Source organism: Coloeus monedula (assembly GCF_965178545.1).
Source record: "Coloeus monedula genome assembly, chromosome: W".
NCBI classification, from domain to species: domain Eukaryota; kingdom Metazoa; phylum Chordata; class Aves; order Passeriformes; family Corvidae; genus Coloeus; species Coloeus monedula.
The window spans coordinates 14,027,193-14,051,864 of NC_138821.1; the positions used below are offsets into that span (position 1 = coordinate 14,027,193).

The following is a 24,672-nucleotide window of genomic DNA, read 5'->3' on the forward strand; positions in this document are numbered from 1 at the left end:
GTACTTGTCGCGAGGGTTAAAGTAGCTTGAGTGGCCCCGATGCTTATCACTAGAATTTTAATAGCTGCAGTGCATCTTGCAGCAACAGAAGAAGCTGCAGTGCCCATCACTGGAGTTTTAGTGGCTGCACTGCTTGTCACGGAGATTAAAGTATCCACAATGCTTGTTGCCAAGGTTTGAGTAGCTGCAGTCCCTCTCCTTCTTCCTCAATCTGCAGTGCTTGTCACAGGGGTTGGGGTGACCACAGTTCGTTGTTTAACCCTAAACAAGATCTGAACCATAAGCAAGCTCATGCTTGTTTCTAGGAAAAGGGCCACATTGGATTCAAGGGTATTCAAAGGATAATCAAAATCTTTAAAATTCTGAAATGCTTCTGTAATCAGTATATTCAACCTGGAGGGCCAGAGGGCTTCCAAAGGTAAAAGAAAGGAAAGGTTTTAAGATAATTATCCCATATATTGGATCCCCAAGGAAAAAAGATAAAAGGTGTAATTATTGATCTTCCCCACTAGATGTCTCCTGAGGTACAGAGGGGACCCCAAGTCTGATTACACATACCAGATTAGGTTCATGACCAGTGATTCTTTCATATCAGAAACCACTACTTCATAGGGAACACATGCACCAAAAACAGTATTTATTGGTTTTGCACAGCCTGGTTCTTGGTAGTGGGGGGGGCCCAAAGGTGGCTTCTGTGAGAAGCTGCTTGTACTAGTTTGAAAACAAACCAGTGGGAGGCACCAAGTCAGAATAACAATTTAATGGAAATTAAAGAAAAGGAAAAAAAGTAAAAGAAAACACTGGTTCAAACTGACAGAGTCAAGGTACAACCTGACACCCTGTTAGGCAGGGTGGTGGTAGCAGTCTGCTAGAATGGTGGCTGCAGTCCTCTGAAGCAGTGATCCTGTAGTAAAAGAGTCTGCTCTTCCTCAGAAAGTCCAATGGTGGCTGTGTAGCTCCTGTCCTCTGGAAATCCAGTGGGATGGGTTGTCTCTGGTGTTCAGAGTCCCAGCTTATATCCAGGATGGGATGCTTGGTTCCTCTCTCTGGGTGGAGCATCTCACAATGGGGTAATGAGTCATGAGGCCAAGTGTTGATTAGGCTCATTAACAGAAGATAGTCCTGAGGGAGTTATCTCTGAGTCATGGGCAGGACAATGATGGGCAATTAACGGAAAGATAGTCTGGGTGGAGGAGGCAAGGAAACACTGCCCCACCTGATTTCAACAGCTCATGAGGATGGTGATAGAATACACTGCAACCCAGGACACTGCTAGAAGCTTCCACCATGTCTAGCAGAGCCAATCTCTGATGGCTCTGAAGATGGACATGCTGATGGCCAAGGCTGGGCCAATTCAGGATGGTGGTAATGCCTCTGTGATAACATTTAAGAAGAAATAAAAACAGAGTTTGGGGCACAGTTTTAATTCCAGCTAGAGAGGAGTAGGAGTGAGAATATGAGAGGAACAACATGCAGACACTAAGGTCAGTGAAGGAGAGGGAGGAGGTGGTCCAGGTGCCGGAGACGAGATTCCTCTGCAGGCTGTGGTGAGGACCATGGTGAAGCAGGCTGTCCCCCTGCACCCCATGGGGATCCATGGGGGATGCAGAGATTCACCTGTAGTCTGTGGAGGAGCCCACACCGGAGCAGGTGGATGCCTAGAGGAGGCTGTGATCCTGTGGGAGACCTGTGGAAAGAGGGGCCATGCTCCCAGGCTGGAGCAGCCTGTCCTTGAAGGACTGCACCCCACGGAAGAGTGACCTATGCTGCAGCAGTTTGAGGGGTACTGCTGTCCATGGGAGGGACTCACGGTGCAGCAGTTTACAGAGAGCTGCTGCTTGCTAGATGGAGCCACATTGGAGAAGTTTGCAGAGAACTGTTTCCTATGGGAGGGACCCCACAGTGCAGCAGGGGGAGGACTCCTCTCCCTGAGCAGCAGGAGAAGCTATGGGTGATGAACTGACCATAACTCCCATTCCGTGCCTTCTTGCACCACTGGGGTAGGAGGTAGAACTGGGAAGGAGGGAGGGGTGGGAGGAAGGTGTTTTTAAGGGTTTATTTTACTTCTCATTGTTCTGCTCTGATTTTGTTAGCAATAAATTTACTTTAGATCTCTAAGTTGAGCCTGTTTTGCACTTGATGGTATTTAGTGAGCAATCTCTCCTGGTCCTTATCTCAACTCATGAACCCTTCATTATATTTTCTCCCCTCTGTCCAGCTGCAGTGGGGGTGAGTGAGCAGCTTTCATGGGTGCCTGGCATCCAGCCAGGGTCAGACCATGACACAGTATTATATAACATGCCCATGAGCAAAAGCCCAGGAACTCTGAGAGCAAATGAAAAAACATTGTAACCAGCAACTACTAAACCAATAGAATAAATACTTATAACAAATTTGTTTTTACAGGCTCTGGTTAAGATCTGTTATTTTAATCCTTTGTGCCCCATATTGGGCGCCAAAAAGGCCTGTCATGGTTTAACTCCAGTTAGCAATTTATAACCATGCAGCCATTCACTCCCCCACCACACCCATCTTCTTCCCGGTTGGGAGAAGAGTTGAAAAGAAAAGGTAAATCTCATGGGTTGAGATAAGAACAATTTAATAATCTAAACAAATTATCATCCTTGTTGTTGTTATTATTAAATTAATAATACTACTTGTTGGAATCCTGAGTTCAGAGAATTTCAATCTTTCAGTGCTGACAGGCAATGATCTTCAAAAGCACACTGCATTTGACCTGAGGCCTTGGGAAAGGTTTCCCAAATTGTGTGATAACACTGAGATTGTTGCTGTGTAATTAAAAAGAAATTTGTTATGTCACTGGGTAGAATATGTAGAGATGTAGAAAAATTAGGTTTATGGGATTTAGTAACGAGATGGAGGATTTTGGGTGTGGGTTTGTTCTTCTTCTTTCCTCCTTCTTCACAAATCTGGGTGTTCAGGTATTGTTCTGGTATTGGTTCAAAAAACCCGCAATGCGGATCATAAATGAATAGTTACTAGGTTATAAGTAAAAATAAATTAGTTGGAATTCCATAATTGGATAGTTTGGATTTTAAATGGCCTTGAAAGTTAGAACTCGGGGTCATTTTCCACCTGGTCAACTTAGAGGCACATTCAGTGCAGCTGTACCTCAGATAAGAAATAATAAACATCAATTAGAAGAAGAAGCCTGCGTCCCCTGCGCTTTAATCCGAACTCTGAGTAAAAGAACTCGCGAGACAGAGGCAAAACGAAAATAGAGAAATTAACAACTACTGATAATAATTGTAATTATGGGGGGCAAGAGAGAGAGAGTAACAGAATCCAAGAGAAACAAGTGATGCACAATATAGTTGCCCACCACCCAGTGACTGATACTCAGCCTGTCCCCAAGCAGTGATCAGCAGCTCTGGCCCAAGTCTCCCATCTCCAGTTTATATACTGGGCATGATGTTCTATGGTGTGGAATATCCCTTTGGCCAGTTTGGGTCAGCTGTCCCAGCTATGCTCACTCCCAGCTTCTTATGCCGCTCCTCACTGGCAGAGCATGAGACACTGAAAAGCCCTTGACTCAGGGTAAGGACTGCTCAGCAGCAACCAAAACCATCAGTGTGTTATCAGCATTATTCTCATACTGAATCCAAAACACAGCACTGTACCAGGTACCGGGCAGAAAATGAGCTCTTATCCCACATGAAATCAGGACAAATAATCTACCAGTTATTGCTCCTTTAGAAACCCTTGCTTTCTCCATAGGATTCCTTCTCCAGACATCTGGGTTAAGGACTTTGGTCTAGAGGAAAATGTCCATCTCTTTGCTTTTCCTGCTGTCTCATGCCTTGTGAATTTGCTTTACTGTGAACTATATTAATGCTCCATTTTCTTAATGATGGTAACGATTTAAGGTTGTGCTTAATTGATTGTTCAAAGTGTCACCAAATTACCGAAAATGGTTGAATAAGACCCCTGTCGTGGTTTGACACTGGCCCTACACCAGGCACCCACAAGAGTCGCTTGCTCACCCTCCCCTGCCACAGCTGGGCAGAGGGGAGAGGGAAAAAAAATTAACAAAGGCTTCATTAGCTGAGATAAGGACCGGGAAAAAACACTTCAAGGGCAAAACAGGCTTAACTTAGTTACAAAGTGAATTTATTGCTAACAGAATCAGAGGAGGATAATGAGAAGTAAAATAAGCTCTTACAAACACCTTTTCCCCCCAGCGCCTCCCTCCTTCCCACCGACAGTGCAGGGAGACAGGGTGTGGGGGTTTGGTCAGTCCATCACCTAGATTCTCTTCCACTGCTCTGGGAAAGGAGTCCTTCCCCTGTGAGACTGTGGAGTCCCTTCCACTGATGCCTTGATGGGGCTATCTGAAAACAGAGGCTAGACAAAATTAAGAGAATAAAAGCGGGTATATTTATTGAAGGGCCTTCAAGGTACACTTTGGGCAGACAGAGCCCTAGGGCTACACTCAAAATGGACGACAGGTCTCGAGTTTTTCACACTTTTATAAGTTTGGTCTATTTGCATATTGGGGGTTAATGCTCCAATTACAATTCCAGGTAATGAAGTCATTACCCCAAATTTGTTCCCCCCCCTTAAGACATTTTGTTGACATATTTTGGGGCCTGAGACAGTATGGTATCCTTGAAGTTCAGGCCTAGAGGCGATTTGTTTTGTCTGACCAGAATGGGAGAACAGTAGCTAACTGTTGCTGCTGCCCACAGGGACGGCGAGAAAAATGACACAGAATCCAAGTCCAGGATAAATGGGATTATTTAATTAATTACCGACTTGTTTATATAGCTTTGTTCGCAAGAGTGGTATATTATTATTGGGGTGCTTGACCATACACCTCCCATAGTGATTGGCTGAATACTAAGACACTCATTTCAAAATATTTTCTTCAGTGTGGAAAACAAGACTGTGCATAACAAGTTTGCACCTGTGAGATAAAGTCTTGGTTTACAAAACCCTCTACCCTGTTTTCAGTTAGCTTGCGTGAGAAAGGAGACTTTCACAAGCAGCTGTAAAAAGCTGGGAAAATAAATCTGCCAGCTTTTTTAGCATCTACAGCTAACAGGCTATAATGGAGTCTTAGAGTTACACACTAAAGCATTACAGGATATGATAAATATAAAAGCTAAAATCCTAAGGCATCACCACAGGAGACAGTTGTCCACAAACCTCTCCAATGTGGGTCCACTCTCGTGAGCAGCAGTCCTACCACACCTGCTGCAATGTGAATTCCCCCCACGGGCAAACAGTCCTCCCAAAACTGCTGCAACGTGGGTCTCTCTTTCCACAGGGTGCAGTCCTCCAAGGACAGGCTGCTCCAGCCTGGAAGCAAGGGCCCTCTCTACCGGGTCTTCCACTGGATCACAGCCTCCTCCAGGCATCCACCTGCTCTGGTGTGGGCACCTCCCCCATGGGCTGCGGATGGATCTCTGCATTCCCTGTGGACCCATGGGCTGCAGGGGGACAACCTGCTTCACCATGGTCTTCACCACGGCCTGCAGAGGCATCTCAGCTCTGGTGCCTGGAGCACCTCCTCCCCCTCCTTCTTCACTGACCTTGGTGTCGCCATGTTGTTTTCCCTCACATGTTCTCACCTCCTCCTCTTCTCTTACAAGAAGCAAAACTTTGTGACTTTGTTTTGATTTTCTTCCTAAATATGTTATCACAGAGGCATTACCAACCTCTCTCATTGTCCCAGTTTTGGCCAGCAGCATGTCCATCTTCAGAGCCATCAGCCATTGGCTTTGCTGGACATGGTGGGAGCTTCCAGCAGCTCCTCACAGAAGCCACCTCTGTGGCCCCACTGCTACCAAAAAAACAGGCTGTGCAAAACTAATACAGACCCCTTAACACCAATTTAGTGTTAAAAAGGGCATAATTTATTCAGGTCCCTGGAGTGGCACAGGGGATAACTCCTCCTAAGGTGCCCCCCGGTTTTTACAAGCGTGTTGCTAATATACAGTCACTACATGCATATTATAATTTGCCCATTACCATAAAACTCTCCCCGTGTTCCCCAAGTTCCTAAACTCGGTCCTTGTTTTGGCTGTAGCTGAATTCCTGAGCCAGATGTCTCTTCTTTATCTTCCAATGTCCTTGCTTGGTGAGCAGTTTATGCAGGCTTTCTTTCTCTGCTAAAGGTTCACAGACTGTTTTCTCTGCTAAAAGCTCACAGTCACAGTAGAAATTGAAATAACCTTTTTGGTATCAATTCCCCCCTTTGAAATTTCTCAAATTCCGTAAGGCCATTTGATAAGTTTCAACTCGATTTCTATCTGTAGTCGCATACATTCCCGCAAGGTTACGATTGATCATTTTGTGAACACAGCTAATAGTAAGACCAATAATTACTACAATTACAACTATGATGGTTTCCAGTATTCCAGCCAGCCATCCTCTCAGGGACCATCCCCCTATTCCTTGAAGAATTTTATTGAACCAATTAGTTTCAGAGGCCTTTTAGATAGCATTGCTATCTTCAGCAACTTGCCGCATTTTGCTAAGTTGTTTTTGAAGATCTTCTGTTACATTTGGGCTGTGTACACAACGATGTTCTCTATCTGATTTTAAATACCCACAAACCCCTTGTTCTTTGGCCAGCAATAGATCTAAGGCCAGCCTGTTTTGTAATGTCAATTTAGTATTTGCCTCTATTTGCCTATTTATAATTTGAAATCCCCTTTCTGTGGCTTTGGATAGTTTCCTTACTTGCCAAGTTAGATTTTCTAACAAAATACTTTTTTCTAGAGCCATGGCTCCTGGTAAGAGAAAACTTTGTAAAGCCTATTCAGACTGTGTGGAAACTGAAGGCCCTGTCCATTCATCCTCAGTGTATCTTTTTACCTTACTCCAATATTGGGCTTTTATGGGGCTTCTTCTCCAAGTTGAGCATAAGGTTAATAATCCTAAGGTTACTTGCTGGGTGGTCAGTCCAAGCAGGAGTCAGGTGGTCCAATATCCATCTGAAGTAGCCCAGACAGTGTAACCTGGGGAAGGAACTTCCAGAGATTTAATACAATTCAAAGGTTGGTTACTGCAATTTAAAACTAATTTCGCCATCTACCTTATGGTGCTAGACTGACTTTCATTGTTTTATTTTTCTCCACACCTCCATTGACTCTTTTTTAGGTTATACATAGGTGTGATTCCCCAATCCAGACACCACTCTACCTTCCCCAAGTTTTTCCATTGTCCTTCTAAAGGCTTTGTCCAGGTACGAGGCTTGCTTCAGAGAGTTTGACACTCTGGCAAGCCTGAAACATTTTGGGTGTGATTTTTAGTAACACATAAATCAAATAACCTGGCTGCCTGGCCTCTTGAGGCTGCTAAGGCAAAATACAGAAAATGTTGGTCGAGACTATGGGACCCTGTTGGATACTCCTTACCTCCTTTTTCCCCCCAAATAGTTCTATTATCTCCTGGCCTCCAAGCTATCGGATCCTCAAGAATACCATCTCCTCATCGCCTACATTTCTCCTTCTCATCCAAATAATTGGCGGTTTGCTTTTGCTATTGCATTAGTCAGATTATCATACTGAATTACCATTGACAGATCAATAGGAACAATTCCCCAAGGAATAGGTTCCCCTGATGAACCAGGGATAGGGAGGAAGGCTGTAGTGTTGGACAGATTACGCATTTTACCAAACCCTTAAATTAAAGTTAATACTAAATTTTCTTCAACCCCTCCCCCTAAAGAAAAAAAGATTCCCATAAACATTAGTCTATACAGTTCACTACTCATTTACAGACGTCTCCGAGATTTTCAGCCGCAGGGCTCCAGTGTTTTCCACTGTTCACTCTTGTTGGGGTTTTAGGAGTTCTCCTTCTGTTTTCTTTTTCTCTTGAAGAATTTTCCCCATACATGTTGCCAGGGGGACAAATTACTGGGTGCTTAAGAAAAACAAAAGACCTGGCCACAGAGGGAGGGGTCCATCTGCCTACTCTCTTTCACCTGGGCTTGTGGGCTGTTAGTTCCTGGCATTTTGATGGAGAGAGAGGCTGGAAGGAATTCGTCAGCACAGCAGGCTTCTGCTTTTTCGGCTGCCTTCCTTCTACCAGAGAAACCCCAGGATTCCCAAGCCTGCCTTTCCCTGCCCCGCTGGGAGCCAGGCTGCAGCCACCCTGACCCCGACATTGCTTCAAGCCTTCGCTACTCTGTAGCCCCACACGTCCTGCCTACTGAGACCTCCGGGGATTCCCACTGCAGCTCCGGAGTTCGGTACATCTCACCTGCCACCCGGGATTTGTGCTCGTCCCTGCTGTTCCAGCCTGCTGTTCCCAAAGGTCCGACTGGACGTCGGGATCGGCTGCCCCAGGGGGTTTGTGAAGCCTTTGTTCCATCTCTTCCCAGGATCCCAAGCTGCCATTGCTGCGTGCTCCCCGAGCTTGCTCTGGAGCGCCCTCTGCAGCCGCGGGGGAACCATCACAGTGCCCCTGGCAGCTGCGACAGTAACTGCACCAAAGGGGAACTGTCCTGACAGCTGAGAAGGCTGGCACTGGGTTTCTGGTTCTGTTTGCTGTTACTGCCATAGTTATTGTTGTTTGTTTGACTTGTTATACACATATATATATATAATAGTAAAGAACTGTTATTCCTATTCCTCATATCTTTGCCTGAAAGCCCCTTAATTTCAAAATTATAATAATTAGGAGGGAAGGGGGTTGCATTTTTTTTTTTTCATTTCAAGGAAGACTCCTGCCTTCCTTAGCAGACACCTGTCTTTCAAACCAAGATAACTCTGAGTTATCTGAGCCTTCTTAATTCGGGTGCAGTGTATCCAGGAGTTAAGTCCTTTTACCTTCACTGCCATTCTTGTAGTCAACAGAATTATATAAGGTCCCTTTCACTGCTCCTGAAGTGGTTCAGATTTCCAGGTCTTGATGTGTACATGATCCCTGGGCTGAAATGAATGAACTGGGGTGTCTGGGGTAAGAGATTCTGAGAGAATGATAAACCTTTTTAGTTCATTCAAAGATTTTCCCAATGAAATTAAATATTGTTCCATTTCCTGTTTCCCAATTTGTTCCTCGGATCCAGGGAAAGTTGTAACAGAATATGGTCTCCCAAACATCAATTCTTACGGGCTTACCTTCAGGTTAGTTGGGGGTTGCACCCTAATTTGTAACAAGGCTAATGGCAACACCCGTGGCTATTTCAAGGAAGTTTCCTGGCACATTTTGCTAATTTGTCTCTTTAAAGTTGGATTCATTCATGCAACCCTTCTGCTAGATTGCAGTCTCCATGAAGTATGTAAATCCCAACTTATACCCAACTGTTTACTGAGTTGCTGTAACACTTCAGATATAAAATGGGGTCCCCTATTAGATGACATGCCTATAGGCACCCCAAACCTGGGTATGATCTCTTTGATGAATATCTTAGTTACTTCCCTGGCCTTGTTGGTGTGGCAGGGGAAAGCTGCTGTCCACCCAGACAAGGTATCTACTAACACTAGGAGACACCTGTATCCTTGTTGGCGTGGTACCTCAGAAAAGTCAATTTGCTAGTAATCTCAGGGAGTGTTTCCTCTCTTAGTGATCCCTGGAGGGGGTCCTTTTAAATGCAAAGGATTATTTTTAAGACAGATCGGGCATTTTTCTGTAACAGACTTGACAATTTTTGTCATATGGACACTGAGTATCTGAGTCTGTAGACTAGTCACCATAGCATCGATTCCCGAGGGGGTTGCTGGGTTTTCTCTTTTACAATTTGTAACATCAATTGTGGTAGGACTATGACCTGGTTATTGGGAGTTACTAGCCATCCACCCTCTTTATTCTGGGCTTTTAGATAAGTAGCTAATTTTAAATCTACATAACTATATCCAGAGCTAACTTCTGGAAGTTAAATAGCTTTCTCAGGTATTAACGCTAGGGTGCCTTGTTGTGCAACTGCTCATGCAGCTTTATCTGTAAGTCTATTTCCTACATGAATGTGGAAATCCCCACATTGGTGTGCTTTGCAGTGTAGTATTTAATCGGAGATCCCTGTGCTGTTAATAAACCTCTTTCTTTCCATATGGCTCCATGGGCATGAACAATGCTAAAAGCATATTTCGAGTCAGTCCATATGTTTACTCTTTTTCCTGCTGCCATTTCCAAGGCTCTTCGTAGTGCTATGAGCTCTGCTCTTTGTGCTGAGGTATCCACAGGCAGCAGTGCAGCTTCTATTACCTTGGTTGAGATGACTACGGCATAGCCGGATCTTCATTTTCCATCTTGCACAAAGCTACTTCCATCTGTAAAGAACTCTATCTCTGGATCTTCAATGGGTGCATCTTGTAGGTCTGGTCAGCTTGCATAAACTTGCTCAATTGTCTGTAAGCAATCATGGGTTAGCTGTTCTCCTTGCATCAGAGTATACAGGGATTGAGCTGGATTTACTGCTGTGGTTACTTTTAACTCCACATCTTCTTGCTCCCTTAGAACAGTCATATTTCAGCATACGGCTTGGGGAAAGCCAACGCTCCCCTTTTTGGCCTAATACGGTGATTACAGCATGCAAAGTATACACTATTATCTTTTGTCCCAAAGTCAATTTCCTGGCCTCTTGGATGAGAACAGTCGCTACTGCAGCTCGCAGGCATCTGGGCCATTCCTGGCTGACCTTGTCTAGTTGTTCTGAAAAGTACCCCACAGGCCTCTTGAAGTCTCCTACCTTCTGAGCCAGAACTCCAAGGGCTAGGTGCTGTCTTTTGTGCACAAAAAGCTCAAAGGGTTTTGTTAGGTCCGGAAGTCCTAAGGCAGGTGCAGACATCAGGGCCATCTTTAAGTTACTGAATGCATGTTCACTCTCAGGAGTCCAAGTCAAAGGTCCTTCTGAGGCCTCCTTTAAAAGCTCATTTAGAGGTTTAACTAAAAGTCCATAAATTGAGACCCACAATCTACACAACCCAGCCATGCCCAAGAATGCTCTTAAATCTTGGGCAGTCGCAGGTTGGGGTACTTGGCAGATGGACTCTTTTCTGTCCATTCCCAATTTCCACTGTCCTGGTGTTATTTCAGACCCTAGGTAGATAACTTGCTGCCTCATGATTTGAGCTTTTTCCTGAGATACTTTGTAGTCTCCTTGGCCTATAAAATTTAGAAGACTCATAGTCAATTCCATATACTTTTCATTAGTTTCAGTTGCTAGTAAGATGTTATCAACATACTGCAGGACCAACCCTTTGGGGTTCTCCTTCTTCCACATCTCTAATTCTTTTGTCAATTGGTTCCCAAAAATCATTGGACTATTTTTAAATCCTTGTGGTAACACAGTCCAGGTAAGCTGATTCTTCCGACCAGTTTGGGGATTTTCCCATTCAAAGGCTCTGACTTTGCTTTCGAGAGGTATGCAAAAGAAGGCATCCTTAAAATCTATCACTGTAAACCATTGGTGATATTCTCTAAAGGCTGTTAACAAGGTATAGGGATTGGCTACAACAGGGTGGATAACCTGAACTATTTGATTGATTGCTCATAGGTCTTGTACTAACCTGTACTTGTCTGTTCCAGGCTTTTTAACTGGCAAAATAGGAGTGTTATATTCCGATTCACATTCTATCAATAATCCAAATTCCCTGAAATTCTCTATTAGGCTCTTGATTCCCCTTCTAGCTTCTAATTTTAAAGGATATTGTTTCTGCCTTACTGGTTTTGATCCAGGTTTTAGGGTAACACTTACAGGCTGAGCTCATCGGGAACGTCCTGGAGTTCTACTGGCCCAAACCAAGGGTGTTACTGCATTTTCTATGGCTTACAGTATTCCTCTAGAATTTTCTGGTTTTGGTGTTCCTTGCAACATAAAAGTCCTGGCCTCAATGGCCTTAGTCTGGGATACCAATAATTGTACTTCTCCATCTTTAAATATAATTTGAGCCTCCAATTTACTTAATAGATCTCTTCCCAAAAGAGGTACCAGATACTCTGGCATACATAAAATTGGTGTGTTACCCATCATTTGCTGAATTTAAAATTAATGGGGTTAAAGAATGTTCACTTTTGGGCTCTCCCTGTTGCACCAATAACATTTACAGTTTCTTGGCCTAACTCTCTCTGGTTTGTATTAAATACCAAATAAGTAGCCCAAGTGTCCTGTAAAAAATTAATTTTCTGTTTCCATTTAAACAATCTCTGGCAATTTCTGATATCGTTGAAGGAGACTGCTGTTTATACTTGGAGCAGCTGAGCATGTTTAACACTTGAGTACAATTATGTACTGGAAACCTCTTTTAGATTACATATTAAATTTCTTGTACTGCAGTTCCGAGTACTATCTCTCTTATTTTTTCCTCAGACACACAGACTCACACAGTGCACACACAGACATACAGTTTACACACACACCAAGAGACACACATACACAGAGACACGGTGCACAGGCATACACAGCACAGACAGTGCACAGAAAGCACACAGTGTACATAAGGTTAGCATGAGCACTTTCAAACCTCTTCCAGCCTTTGTGCCTTTCCACACACAAAAAACCAAAACACCTACCACACACAGAGAGAAAACAAAGCACATATCAATTGCTTTAAAACCCCAACAGACACTCAGCTACCTTTCCACACTCTCCCAGCAAGCAGACTTTATATCATGGGCATCCCCGTATTCATCCCCTTGTCAATAACCCCAAGATTTAAACAATGCCTTTACTTATTCCAGGGATCTTGCCTCAAGCTCCTTGATGGTCCGCAGTAGAGGGTGTCCCCAAGAATTCCTCGGCCCTGGCTGGAAATCTGTCGACTGCTGATCTGCCAAGGCTCAGAGGCCAAGGTCCCATCTGGGTCACCAATTACTGTCACCAAATAACTGAAAATGGTTGAATAAGACTCCTTGACACCAATTTAGTGTTAAAGAGGGCATCATTTATTCAGGCACCTGAATTGGCACAGGGGATAACTCCTCCTAAGGTGCCCCCCAATTTCTACAAGTGTATTTCTAATATACAGTCACTACAAGCGTATTATAATTTGCCCATTACCATAAAAACCCTCCCCATGTTCCCCAAGTTCCCAAACTCGGTCCTTGTTTTGGCTGTAGCTGCATTCCTGAGCCAGATGTCTCTTCTTTATCTTTCAATGTCCTTGCTTGGAGAGTAGTTTATGCAGGCTTTCTTTCTCTCCTAAACGCTCACAGTCACAGTAGAAATTGAAATAACCTTTTTGGTATCAAAATGAGTTGTCAGGGGAGTACAATGGAGATGACTAAAGAATATAAGAATATAATGGAATTACAGAATGGTTTGGGTTGGACGAGACCATAAAGATCATCTAGTTCCAACTCCTCTGCCATGGGCAGGCACACCTTCCACTAGACCAGATTGCTCAATGCCACATCCAGCCTGGTCTTGAATGCTTCCAGGGATGGGACATCCACAGCTCTGGGCAACCTGTGCAAGGGCCTCATCACCCTCACAAAAAAAATTTCTTCCTAATCTCCAGTCTAACCTTTCCCTCTTTCAGTTTAAAGCCATTCCCCCTTGTCCTGTCACTATATGTCCTTGTATAGTCTTTCTCCATCTCTCTTGTAGGCTCCCTTCAGGTATTGTAAGGTTTCTGTAAGGTCACCCTGGAGCCTTGTCTTCTCCAGGCTGAACAATCCCAATTCTCTCAGCCTTTCCACAAAGGAGAGGTGCTCCATCCATCTAATCAACTTGGTGGGCTCATCTGGACTTGTTCCAACAGGTCCATGTCCTTCCTGTGCTGTGGCTCCCAGAGCTGGATGCAGTACTCCAGGTGGGGTCTCACCAGAGCAGAGGGGCAGAATCCCCTCCCTCAACCTGCTGGCCACACTGCTTTGAATGCAGCCCAGGATATGATTGGCTTTCTAGGCTGCAAGTGCACATTGCCAGCTCATGTCCAGCCTCTCATCCACTAGCACCCTCAAGCCTTTCTCAGCAGGACTGCTCTAGATCCATTCATCACTCTGCCTGTATTGATACCGGGGGTTGCCCTGACCCAGGTGCAGCACCAGCACTTGGTCTTATTGAACCTCATGAGGTTCTCATGGGCTGACTTCTTGACTTGTCCAGGTTCCTCTGGATGGCATCCCATCCTTCAGGTGTGTCAGTTGCACCACTCAGCTTGGTGTCATCTGCAAACTTGCTGAGGGTGCACTCGATCCCACTATGTCACTGACGGAGATGTTGAATAGCCCTGGTCCCAATATGGACCCCTGAGGGACACCACTTATCACTGATGTCCATTAGGACTGAGCCGTTGACCAATATTCTCTCAATGCGACTGTCTAAGCAATTTCTATCCATCCATCGAATCCATCTCCCTCCAATTTAGTGAGAAGGATGTTGTGGGGGACTGTGTCAAAGGCTTTACAGAAGTCCAGATAAATGACATCTGTAGCCCTTCCCTTGTCCACTGATGTGGTCACTCTGTTGTAGAAGGCCACAGGTTGGTGAGGCAGATTTTGCCCTTGGTGAAGCCATGCTGGCTGTCCTGAATCACCTCCCTGTCCTCCATGTGCCTTAGCAGAGCTTCTAGGAGGATCTGTTCCAGGATCTTCCTATGCACAGAGGTGAGACTGACAGGTTGGTAGTTCCCAGGATCCTCCTTTCAACCTTTTTTAAAGATGGGTACACTTTTTCCCTTTTTCCAGTTTCCATGGTCTTCACCTGACAGCCATGACTTTTCAAATATCATGGAGGGACGCTTGGCAACTACATCAGCCAGTTCCCTCAGGAGAATATATTACAGCTGTGTTTGGATTGCACCTTTAGGGTGGTTTGGTGGTGGTGACAGCTGGGGGAGGGGTTGTGTTTTAAGCATTAACGCACTGTATGTGGGTTCGTGAAGGGTAGCTGCATTTCCCTGAAACGTCCCTGGCAAGGAATCGTTCCGGTGGGTGCAGTATATCACTCCAGCAAGCTTACTCCTTTTACCCGCACAGCTGTTTAGGCACGGACTCACACACCACACTCAAGCCGGATAGCTCATGCATTACCAGAAGCAAAGAGTCAGGAGGGCTCTCCTTCATGGCATTCCACAGAAGACAGTTTATTGCTGCCTCCGTAGAGGGGACCAGAGGCAAAAGAGACTGGACCACACAGGGTCTAGGGTTTATGTACCTGAGCAGGGCAGGCATCAGGAACCAATGATCTGAGGGCATGGGGGCTGTAAAAAGGCGGGACTAGGGAAAGGGAGCCAATGGGGAAGCTTTGGGGGCGTGTAGGGTAGCAAGCCATTCAGACAGACCAAGTCTGCATGGCACCACAAAGCATGATGGGAGAGGCTTTTCCTTTCTCACCATGAGGTATGGGGATGTTCTTAAACCTCGGAATCAGTCCAACAGCAGGCCTCTGCTATTTTTGGGCTCCTTGGCCCCTCAGCCATCATAGCTGCTGGCTCAGTGGCTACAACAAAGCATATTTGTTTTGAGCATTTTCATTTTGAGCATTTTATTGTTTGATATGAGGAAACATTTGTGGATTAGTAGCTCAATTACTGTTGAGCTTCAAGTGGTCCTTGCTTGGATCATTCAAGCATAAATGAAATCTGAAGATGTGTACCAACTGATGAACTGTATGCTTACATAATAAGAGTTGCTATTTCGTATTTTTGCACCCTCCTGTGTGAAGTAATTAAGTATTGAAGCCTTGTAGGTTTGTCTTAATAGTGAGGTTGGTCCAGTACTCACTGGTCTCTTGTCTTGGTTTGTAAGTCAGGTGTCTGCTAAGGAAGGCAGAAGCCTCCCTTGGAATGGAAAATGCAGCCCCCTTCCCTCCTAATTATTATAATTTTGAAATTAAGGAGCTTTCAGGCAAAGATATGAGGAATAGGAATAACAGTTCTTTACTATTATATATATATGTGTATAACAAGTCAAACAAACAACAATAACTATGGCAGTAACAACAAACAGAACCAGAAACCCAGTGCCAGCCTTCTCGGCTGTCAGGCCCTTTCCCCTTTGTTGCAGTTACTGTCACAGCCGGCAGGGGTGCTGGCAGCTCCCGGTGAGCAGGGCAGGTGCGATGATTCCCCCGCGTCTGCAGGGGGCGCTCTGAAGCGAGCTCAGGGAGCACGAAGTAACGGCGGACAAAAAGCTTGCTTCACAAACCCCCTGGGGCAGCCAGTCCCGGTGCCCCAGTAGGATCCTCGGGAACATCAGGGATGAACACAAAATCCGGGGTGGTAGACGAGATGTATCAAACTCCGGAGCTACAGCGGAAAGTCCGTGACGTCTCGGCAGGCAGGGGGGTGCGGGGCTACAGTGTAATGAAGACTCAGAGCAGTAGCAAAGGAACGGCGGGGGCACGGCAGCTGCGGCCTGGCTCCCAGCGGGGCAGGGAAAGGCGGGGTTGGGATCTCGGAGTTTTCCCAGATGGTGAAAAGGTCCCTCTTTTAGTGAGGTAGGGTGTAAGGGCCCCAGTGTAACAGCCGCTCCAGCGAGCAAGCTCCACTCACGGTAGAAGGAAGGCAGCAGAAGGCAGAAATCCGCAGCAGCGACAAATTCTCTCCACAACGACAGCAGCCTTTCTCCCCTCCGAACGCCGGGAGAACCAGAGAGCTAAGGGCTGTACCTAATCCCTTTTTCCCAGTCCAAATCTCGTGGCATCTCTGCCCTACACGAGAAAACCCCAGGTAGAAGAGGGTAGCCAGCTGGACCCCTCCCCTGTGACCGGGTCTTTTTGTCTCTCTTAAGTACCCAGTAATTTGTCTCTTAGCAACACGTATGGGGAAAATTCTTTAAGAGAAAGAAAAAAGGAGAACTCCTAAAACCCCAACATCTCTTCATACTATCTAGGTGTAAAAATATTGCTACCTGCCTAGGCTTCCTTGTTAGCATATAAGTTGGCATAGACGCTCTTTCAGATGCTGTAATGGGTTTGCATGGCCACGTTTTAGTAGTGGGTGGGGTTACAGGGGTGACTTCTTTGACCCCCATGTCCAACAGAGCCCATGCCAAGTGGCTCCAAGATGGACCTGCTGCTGGCCAATGCTGAGTCAATCAGTGATGGTAGTAATGCCTCTGGAGTAACATTTAAGAAGGAAAAGAGTTATGGCACAGATGTAATTGCAGCCAGAGAAGAGCAGAGTGAGAATATGTGAGAGAAACAACTCTGCAGATGCCAAGGTCAGTGCAGAAGGAGGTGGAGGAGGTGCTCCAGGCACTGGAGCTGAGATTCCCCTGCAGCCCATAGTGTTAAGGTCCAGTTATTAAAATTATTTAGGAATTCCTCAGCCCGAGTTAAGGTGCAAATGAGACCACATGCCAGTGACAATAGTATGGATTTTATTTGATAGTAAATATGAGGGAAAGAAAAGGGAAGAGAAAGAAATAGGGAAAGAGGAGCTTGGGGGCTGGGGGAGAGAGAGTAAGGTGGAGACAGACTAAGTAGAAAGTATCACCATTTCATAGATCCCAATGGCATCCTGTTGATCCTCTTCTTCTGATCTTCTTGATGGTGAAGGTCCCCCTGAAAAGCATAGAATCCGATGGGTTAATATATGTTCAGGCCAGGTGGCAATGTCCAGGTAAGTCCCCCGGGGGGGCAATTTCTTGCAGCAGACTCTGGATTTGTTGCATCACGTGCAATCCTGTGGTGCAAGGCCTCTGGGGAGCGCTTTGGGGGGTCTTTGATGGATTATGACACCCCCTCAGCTGCCTCTCACGTGAATGTCCCGTGGATGTGGCTTGTGGGGTTGGGGTTTCCACAGCTGGGCCGGTTTGTGTAAGGGAGGATGGGTGTTCACTGCCTCTGACCACACACCTGAAACCTCCCCCGCCCTCGTTTGGGGGGGGGGGGGGGGAGCCTGTGCAAACCTGGCTTCTGTGGGCTGTGGTCTCCCCCACCCCAAATCCTGATATGCGGAAAAGACTCCACTACTGGAATAAGTAGTAAAGTAGGTATGTTTATTCCAGCGCTGGGATGCATGGGGGATAATTCCTCCAAAGTCATGCGTGCCGACAGCTGCATTCAGCTTGGTATGTATCGGGTTACAAGTTCCATATTCATTAAGTTTCTTAATACGCCTATACATATTCATTACCTAGCCCCGCCTAGCCTCGCCTCGTATTACAATGAGCCCAAAAGTAATTTACATCGGTGTTGTGCTTGCACAGTGTCGTCTTGTGGTCGTGGGCAGGGGTCTCTGGGATGAAGTGAAGGGTCTTCCTCATTCTGAACTTTTCACCTTGCTTCCCTGCATATGCTTTTTATGTCCCTGACCCAAGTCCAAACTTCAAGGCTGGTTTAAGTCAGTTTTAGGTTTGAAAACAGGATCTTTGGTCAAGAAGATCAAGATTCCTTCCCTTTATCAATAGTCTCATATCTTCTCATTCTACTTTGGTAGGCACAATAAGTGTTGAGCAAGCTGTATGCATTGCTTTTAACAAACAACTTCTTAGCAAATTATTTAACCTCTGCTTTCCCCTCCTCCCCCTGATTCAATCCAGCCAGAGGTGATTCTCAGCACAGCTGCTGGGTTTGGCTCTCATTCTTTTCCTTGTTTATTTGTTTCCTTCTCCCTGGGCCTGAGATGATTGAAGAATGGGTTTCTAATCAGGAGTTTGACTTTCAGTCCAAAGTCCCAGTCAGGCATCTTTTAGGCAGGGGTGGGCTTTGTCATACAGTTTTGCTATCATGGGCAAAACTTTATATCAATATTTGAGGCATGAACTATTTTAGTCTCTGACACATAGGGCAGACCATGGTGAAGCAGCTTTGCCCCTGCAGCCCATGGAGGTTAATGGGGCAGCAGAGATCCACCTGCAGCCTATGGAGGGCACCCATATTGGAGCAGGTGGAGGCCTGAAAGAAGGTTGTGACCCTGTGGAACTCATGCTGGAGAAGGCTCCTGGCAGGACCTGGGCCTTGTGGGAAGGGGTGCCCACACTGGAGCAGGTTTGTTGGCAGGACTTGTGACCCCATGGAGGATCCACACTGAAGCAGCCTGTTCCTGAAGGACAGCACCCCATGGAAAGGACTCATGCTGGAGAAGTTTGTGAAGGACTGCCTCCTGTAGGAGGGACCCCACACTGGAGCAGGGGAAGGACTCCTTTATATGAGGAGGAAACAGTGGCAGAAACGTGTGATGAACTGATCATAACCCTCGTGCTCTGCCTCTCTGCCCTGCTGTGGGGGGAAGGAGGTAGAGAATTAGGAATAAAGTTAAGCCTGGGAAGGAGGGAGGGGTGGAGGGAAGGTGTTTTTTAGGATTTGTTTTACTTCTCATTATCCTGCTCTGGTTTTAATTGTTAATACATTCAACTCATTTCCCTAAGTCAAGTCTGTTTTGCCCAAGACGGTAATTGGTGAGTGCTCTCTCCCCATCCTTATCTCAACTTATTAACCTTTTGTTCTATTTTCTCTCCCCTGTCCAGTTGAGGAGGGGAGTGATAGAGTGGCTTTGGTGGGAACCTGGTATCCAGCCAGGGTCAAACCACCACAGATGCATATGTATTTTTGCTGTTCAAGCACTGACAATTTAATGAACCAATCACAATAAGATCTCTGGAGTTCTGAGAGGAGGATGAACAAGTACATCAAAATAGCATCAGGGAAGAAGTAATGCAGCATTTGTGGTCTTTAGCATCTGATGTTAACCAAACAAAAGATTATACCTTTTGATCGATAGAAGGAAACTGATTAATCCCATTCTCAGAAGTCACCTCAGTGAGGATGATAAAGATGGCAATAGAGTCTATTTTAGAACTGATTTGAGATGCAATGATAACTACACATTGTTGTATCCTTACTTAAGTTTTCCCTTTTTTAACTCTGAAATGAGTAACATTGTGAAACTTCTTTGTGCTGTGATACAGGTTTTAAAAACCCTTGTGCCAACACTGAAATATGGATTCAAGTTCAAAAAATACAGTTGCATATGTTTAGGACCCACAAACTTACCAAGAAATAAATGCATCTATTTAGGAGGTTTCTATGTAATATTGTTCTGTATTCTTGTATATTTAATAACAATTTTAGCATTTTATTCCAAAGAAAGAGGATATATGGTGATTAGTTCAATGAAAAAGCTTAGGAAAGCTTTTTTTCCACCACTCGTCATTTGGGAGATTACTAGTTGAGGCAAAATGGACTCATAGTCAGTCCTAGTTTATAAGCAGCCTTCCCCATTCCTGTCACCTAATTAGTTTTTCCTGGTATTTCTGTATGTGTTAAAAATGGAAGTGACTCTTTTGGCCATCCTCTCTGCTGGATCTGAATCAGCCAACCCCTACAGCTGATCACTGGGTGACCTGCTGCAGTGTGTAAGCTGTTAGTAGGTATCTGTCTTAGAATTTTTGTCCCGAACTTGGGCTTGCTGCCCTGTGTGCAGCGCCAATTCACACACCGAGATGAGGTACTTCTATTTCTTTGTTCTAGTTGGCACAAAGTAGGGAGCTGGGTGGTAACCCACAAAAGGCTGGCTCCCCAGTCATCAAAGCTTTATGTTAGTTATACATTTTTAGCAGACAAAGGCATTAACGTTCATTGGCTACAAGTTACCCGGTTCTTTTATTAATTAGTATTCTACCTTCTATTGCTTAATGATTCTCTCGCTTCTCATGCTAATTAGTCCATATGCTGTCTTTCTCTTCTTTTGGGTCAGTGGTCTGTGAGTCAGTGGTCGTGATCTCCCCGTCAGAATTACCTTTTACCCAGTCGGAACTGATTTCAGCACAGTTGCTGAGTTGGCTTTATTAGTTTCTTCCTTATCTTGGGAGTTTGCCAAATGTCCTTGTGGCCTGTAAATCCTGCATTCTTTGTGTCCACTATCAGTGGTACATCCTTCTCCCCAAGCTTTGGTAACCTCCCCCTAGGTCTGAGATCATTGAAGCATGTCAAGCCCTAAACCTTAACAAGGCAATTCTACCAACAAGTAATTTATATTTCTAACACCTGGACATCAGCATGTGTCCTTAATGTTTTGTGTAAACATAGTAAAGTTGTGAACACATAATTTAGCAATGGGTTATCATTTTATTGAATGACAGCTTCCGGTGTTCATACCTTTGTATCATAATAAAGAGGGGGGTGACTTGAGATGGATACTCTACTGGAGGTCAAGATTTGTACAGTTTTTAGTAAACTTAGAGCAGAACCTGCCCTGCAGTGTTTGGGCATAATTATTACCTTAACTGGAATTACTTTGTGCTTGACTTCTCATATCTGAGCCCTTCATGACAGCAGGAAGGGGCAACCTGCCTTTGCATTTCAAAGCCCTTCAAATATCATTTGCAATTAAATGTACTTCCTCTTTTTATGCTTGCCAGGTCTTAATAAAACAAGAAATTTTTTTAACTCCATAGATCTTTGAGAAGACTAAAATGAGAAAAATTGGTGTGAAACCTGTGAAGATAGATGAGATCTCATTTCCTTTATTCCTCTGATTCACTTAGGCATTCTGATAACAACCATTGCTTCAAAAGGGGAATTGCAGAATTGGCCTGACCTCTTACCAAAGCTTTGCAGCCTGTTGGATTCTGAAGATTACAATACCTGTGAGGTAAGGAGGCTTATTTTGAAATGTATTATCATGTAAATTTGATTATTTTTTGTCTCTCTTCATAGATACTATATATATGTATAGTATTTTGTGGGGGTATATATGCACATATTCAATCTTTTTTTTTCAGTATTTATGAAGGAAAATAAATAAATACCAGCTCAACTGTTTTAAGCTATGAGGAGAAAAATTTTGTCTGATTTAAAAAAAAATCTTGCTTTTAAGCATTTTAAAAAATATAATTAAATAAATGAGCACTGAATGTTAAAATTAAAATTACCACTTACCTATTATAGACTCATCCAGCTTGAGATCTTACAGATGACAGTATAAAGTGCTTAAATAAAAAGTCTTTAAGGCTGTTTTAATTTAACTCCATATTTAGTTAGCTACATTTACTTTGTTAATTAGCTATGTTTACTGTGGTCTTTTGCTAAAATTACCTGTTCTGTAAAAACCCTAAAATGTTGCTTTCTTCAAAATGTAAAATAACAGATTTTTTTTGCTTTGTTTTTCTGTTTGATTGATTTTGTTTTTAAATAGGGTGCATTTGGTGCTCTTCAGAAGATATGCGAAGATTCTGCTGAAATTTTAGATAGTGATGTATTGGACCGACCACTCAATGTCATGATACCTAAATTCTTGCAGTTCTTCAAACATAGCAGTCCAAAAATAAGGTAGGTTTAGGTATCATACTAAAGTTATCTGTTAAAAATTTATTTACATGAGCAGCAAGGATGATATTTTGTAGATCAGTTTAAAACATACTTAGTTTTTTAAAATGATCCTGCATATGCAAATGTGAGAAGGCACAGAAACTTCATGCATCAGTCATTTCCATGCTTATCTGTTTAGTTAATAGATCAGCCTCACCTCTTCATACATCCTCTAAATCAAGAATCTGTCTGACTTTGAAAATCAAATTATTGTTTAAGATTTTGCATATTATTATGAAAATTTCAATGCTGTGGTTAAAATTTCAAATTCTGATTAGAAAGAACTATCTTGCATTTGTTTTGTTATGACTGCAGCAATGGGAGAGTAAAAAATCATTTGCTGATAATGGTTTCTGAGTTCTTGCAGAAAAATATTTTTCTGCTTTAACTCCACCAAAACTTATAAAGCTCTTTATCTTTCAGCTATATCAAATTAAATGGGTTCAACATCCTTTTACTTTAATACAGTATTAATCTCTCCAAAGTAACAGAAGTATAGAAGAAAAATTCTAAAATTAATTTGTTATTGCTAATATTTATCAACAAGAACAGTAGCTTTTACCCTGAAATGAGCCAGCAACATGCCCTTGCCACAAAGAAGATGAATGTTATCCTGGGCTGGAGTGTTGCCAGCATGGGAGGTGATCCTTCCCCTCACCCTCCAGATGAGGCCACACCTGGAGTACTGTGCCCAGTTCTGGGCTCCCCAGTACAAGAGAGACATGGAGCTACTGGACAGAGTCTAGTGAAGGGCCACAATGACGATGAAGGGACTGGAGCATCTCTCTGTCGAATTTCCCGCGTGTTCACTTGTCGGAGGAAATAACTTTCAGGGATGGGACTATGCAACTACACGAATTTATTGTTTAAAGTAACAAAACGCATCAGTCGAGGTGTGAGATTTTACAATACCGCCAAATAATGGCGACTAGTCACAAGATTTAGAGTTACATCATAATTTATAACTTTCTAATCCAATAGACACTTAAAATGACACTTTGTTTTGGATTTATGACCTATCACCTGTGGCACTTCTCACTGCAATGCAGCTGTGGTTTGACCAATAACTTCTCATGTCACGTACACACAGATGTCTCTCTCATACCATCTACATTCTTAACTTAAACTATATAAAATCACACTATTATATTTAAAACCCTCCACCAGAACACCCAGTGTACATTTTTACTTATAACTATAGGAACACAGGCTTGTAATCCTTTTGCTTAAGATCTATAAATCTCTGTCAATTAAGCCAGACCTAGTCTCTTCCAGGGTTGTAAATCAAAGCCTCCTTTAATTGCAGGAGTTTCTACTCCTCTGTCTCCCACATCTCTCCTATGAGGAAAGACTGAAACTGGGACTGTTTAGCCTGGAGAAGAGGAGGCTCAGGGGTGACATCACCCATGAGTATAAATACCCCAAGGGAGGGTGCAAAGAAGACAGAACCAGGCTCTTTTCAGTTGTGTCCAGTGACAGGACATGTGGCAATGGGCACAGAATGAGACACAGGAGGTTCCCTCTGAACATTGGGAAGCACTTTTTTTACTGTGAGAGTGACCAAGCACTGGCACAGATTACCCAGAGAGGTGGTAGAGTCCCCCCATCCTTGGAGATATTCAAAAGCAATCTGTAAGGCCCCAGAAAACATGCTTGATGAGACTCTTAAAAGGGCTTACAGTTGTTCATGTACTCTGAGTTTGATGTACAGGAGAAATACTGACAAGATATTCTCAAGGGGTCAAAACAACGAAAAACTTTACTGGCAACTTTGTAAAATCAGAGAACTTTGGCAAAAGTTTAGAGCGGCATTCAATCAACATAAAACACTTTTCAAAGCATTAACTCAGCCCATTCAACTTAGCAAACTCCAAGAAGAGTGAATTAGAAGAAGGAGAGAGACAGACAGAAAAGATATAGAAAAGAACAAGTATAGCTACCACTCCTGGTTCCAGCAGTATTCAGCTGATAGAAATTCCAAGAGAAAGTAGGGTCAAGACATATGCTTGCCTCATGTCCTGGGTTGAATACCCTTTGGCTTTCCTGGGCCCTTCTCCCAGGTGGGACTTCCGGTCATCTGACCACTCTGGGGCTAGATTGGGGCTTCAGAGGCGGGGTGTGGAGCATTGCCTCCAGTGTGCCAGTGATTGGTGGCCCCTGCAGGGGCTGGGATACAGGCCCGGGGGGGGGGGGGTGTGGGTGTGCAGAGCAGGGCATTGTCTCACCAAAGCAAGGCCAAACCTGCCCCTTCCTCCACACATGCACCTGAAATGTTTCAAGCCAGCAATCCTTCCAGTCTCTCACACCATTGTGATGTGGTCCTGTGCAACCAGCTGTAGGTGGCACTACTTGAGCAGATGATCTACAGAGGTCCCTTCCAACCTCAGTCATTCTGTGTGATTCTCTGATATGTGTTTTTGGACTCTTCTGAAAATTATATTGAAAGGTTCTACAACTTTGAGGGCTCAATTATTGCCAGCAGTAGTATAGATGGTGAAGAG

At 44.2% G+C, this 24,672-nt stretch overlaps 1 protein-coding gene across 1 annotated transcript in view; it reads left to right on the forward strand.

The window, feature by feature from the left end:
• LOC309584633 (transportin-1-like) overlaps positions 1–24,672 on the forward strand; it is a 150,201-nt gene that overhangs the window by 74,500 nt on the left and 51,029 nt on the right. Inside the window, exons 5-6 of the mRNA XM_082300768.1 lie at positions 21,349–21,455; positions 21,999–22,132. Of these exons, the coding sequence (XP_082156894.1) occupies positions 21,349–21,455; positions 21,999–22,132 (241 nt within the window). The remainder of the gene's footprint in view (positions 1–21,348; positions 21,456–21,998; positions 22,133–24,672) is intronic.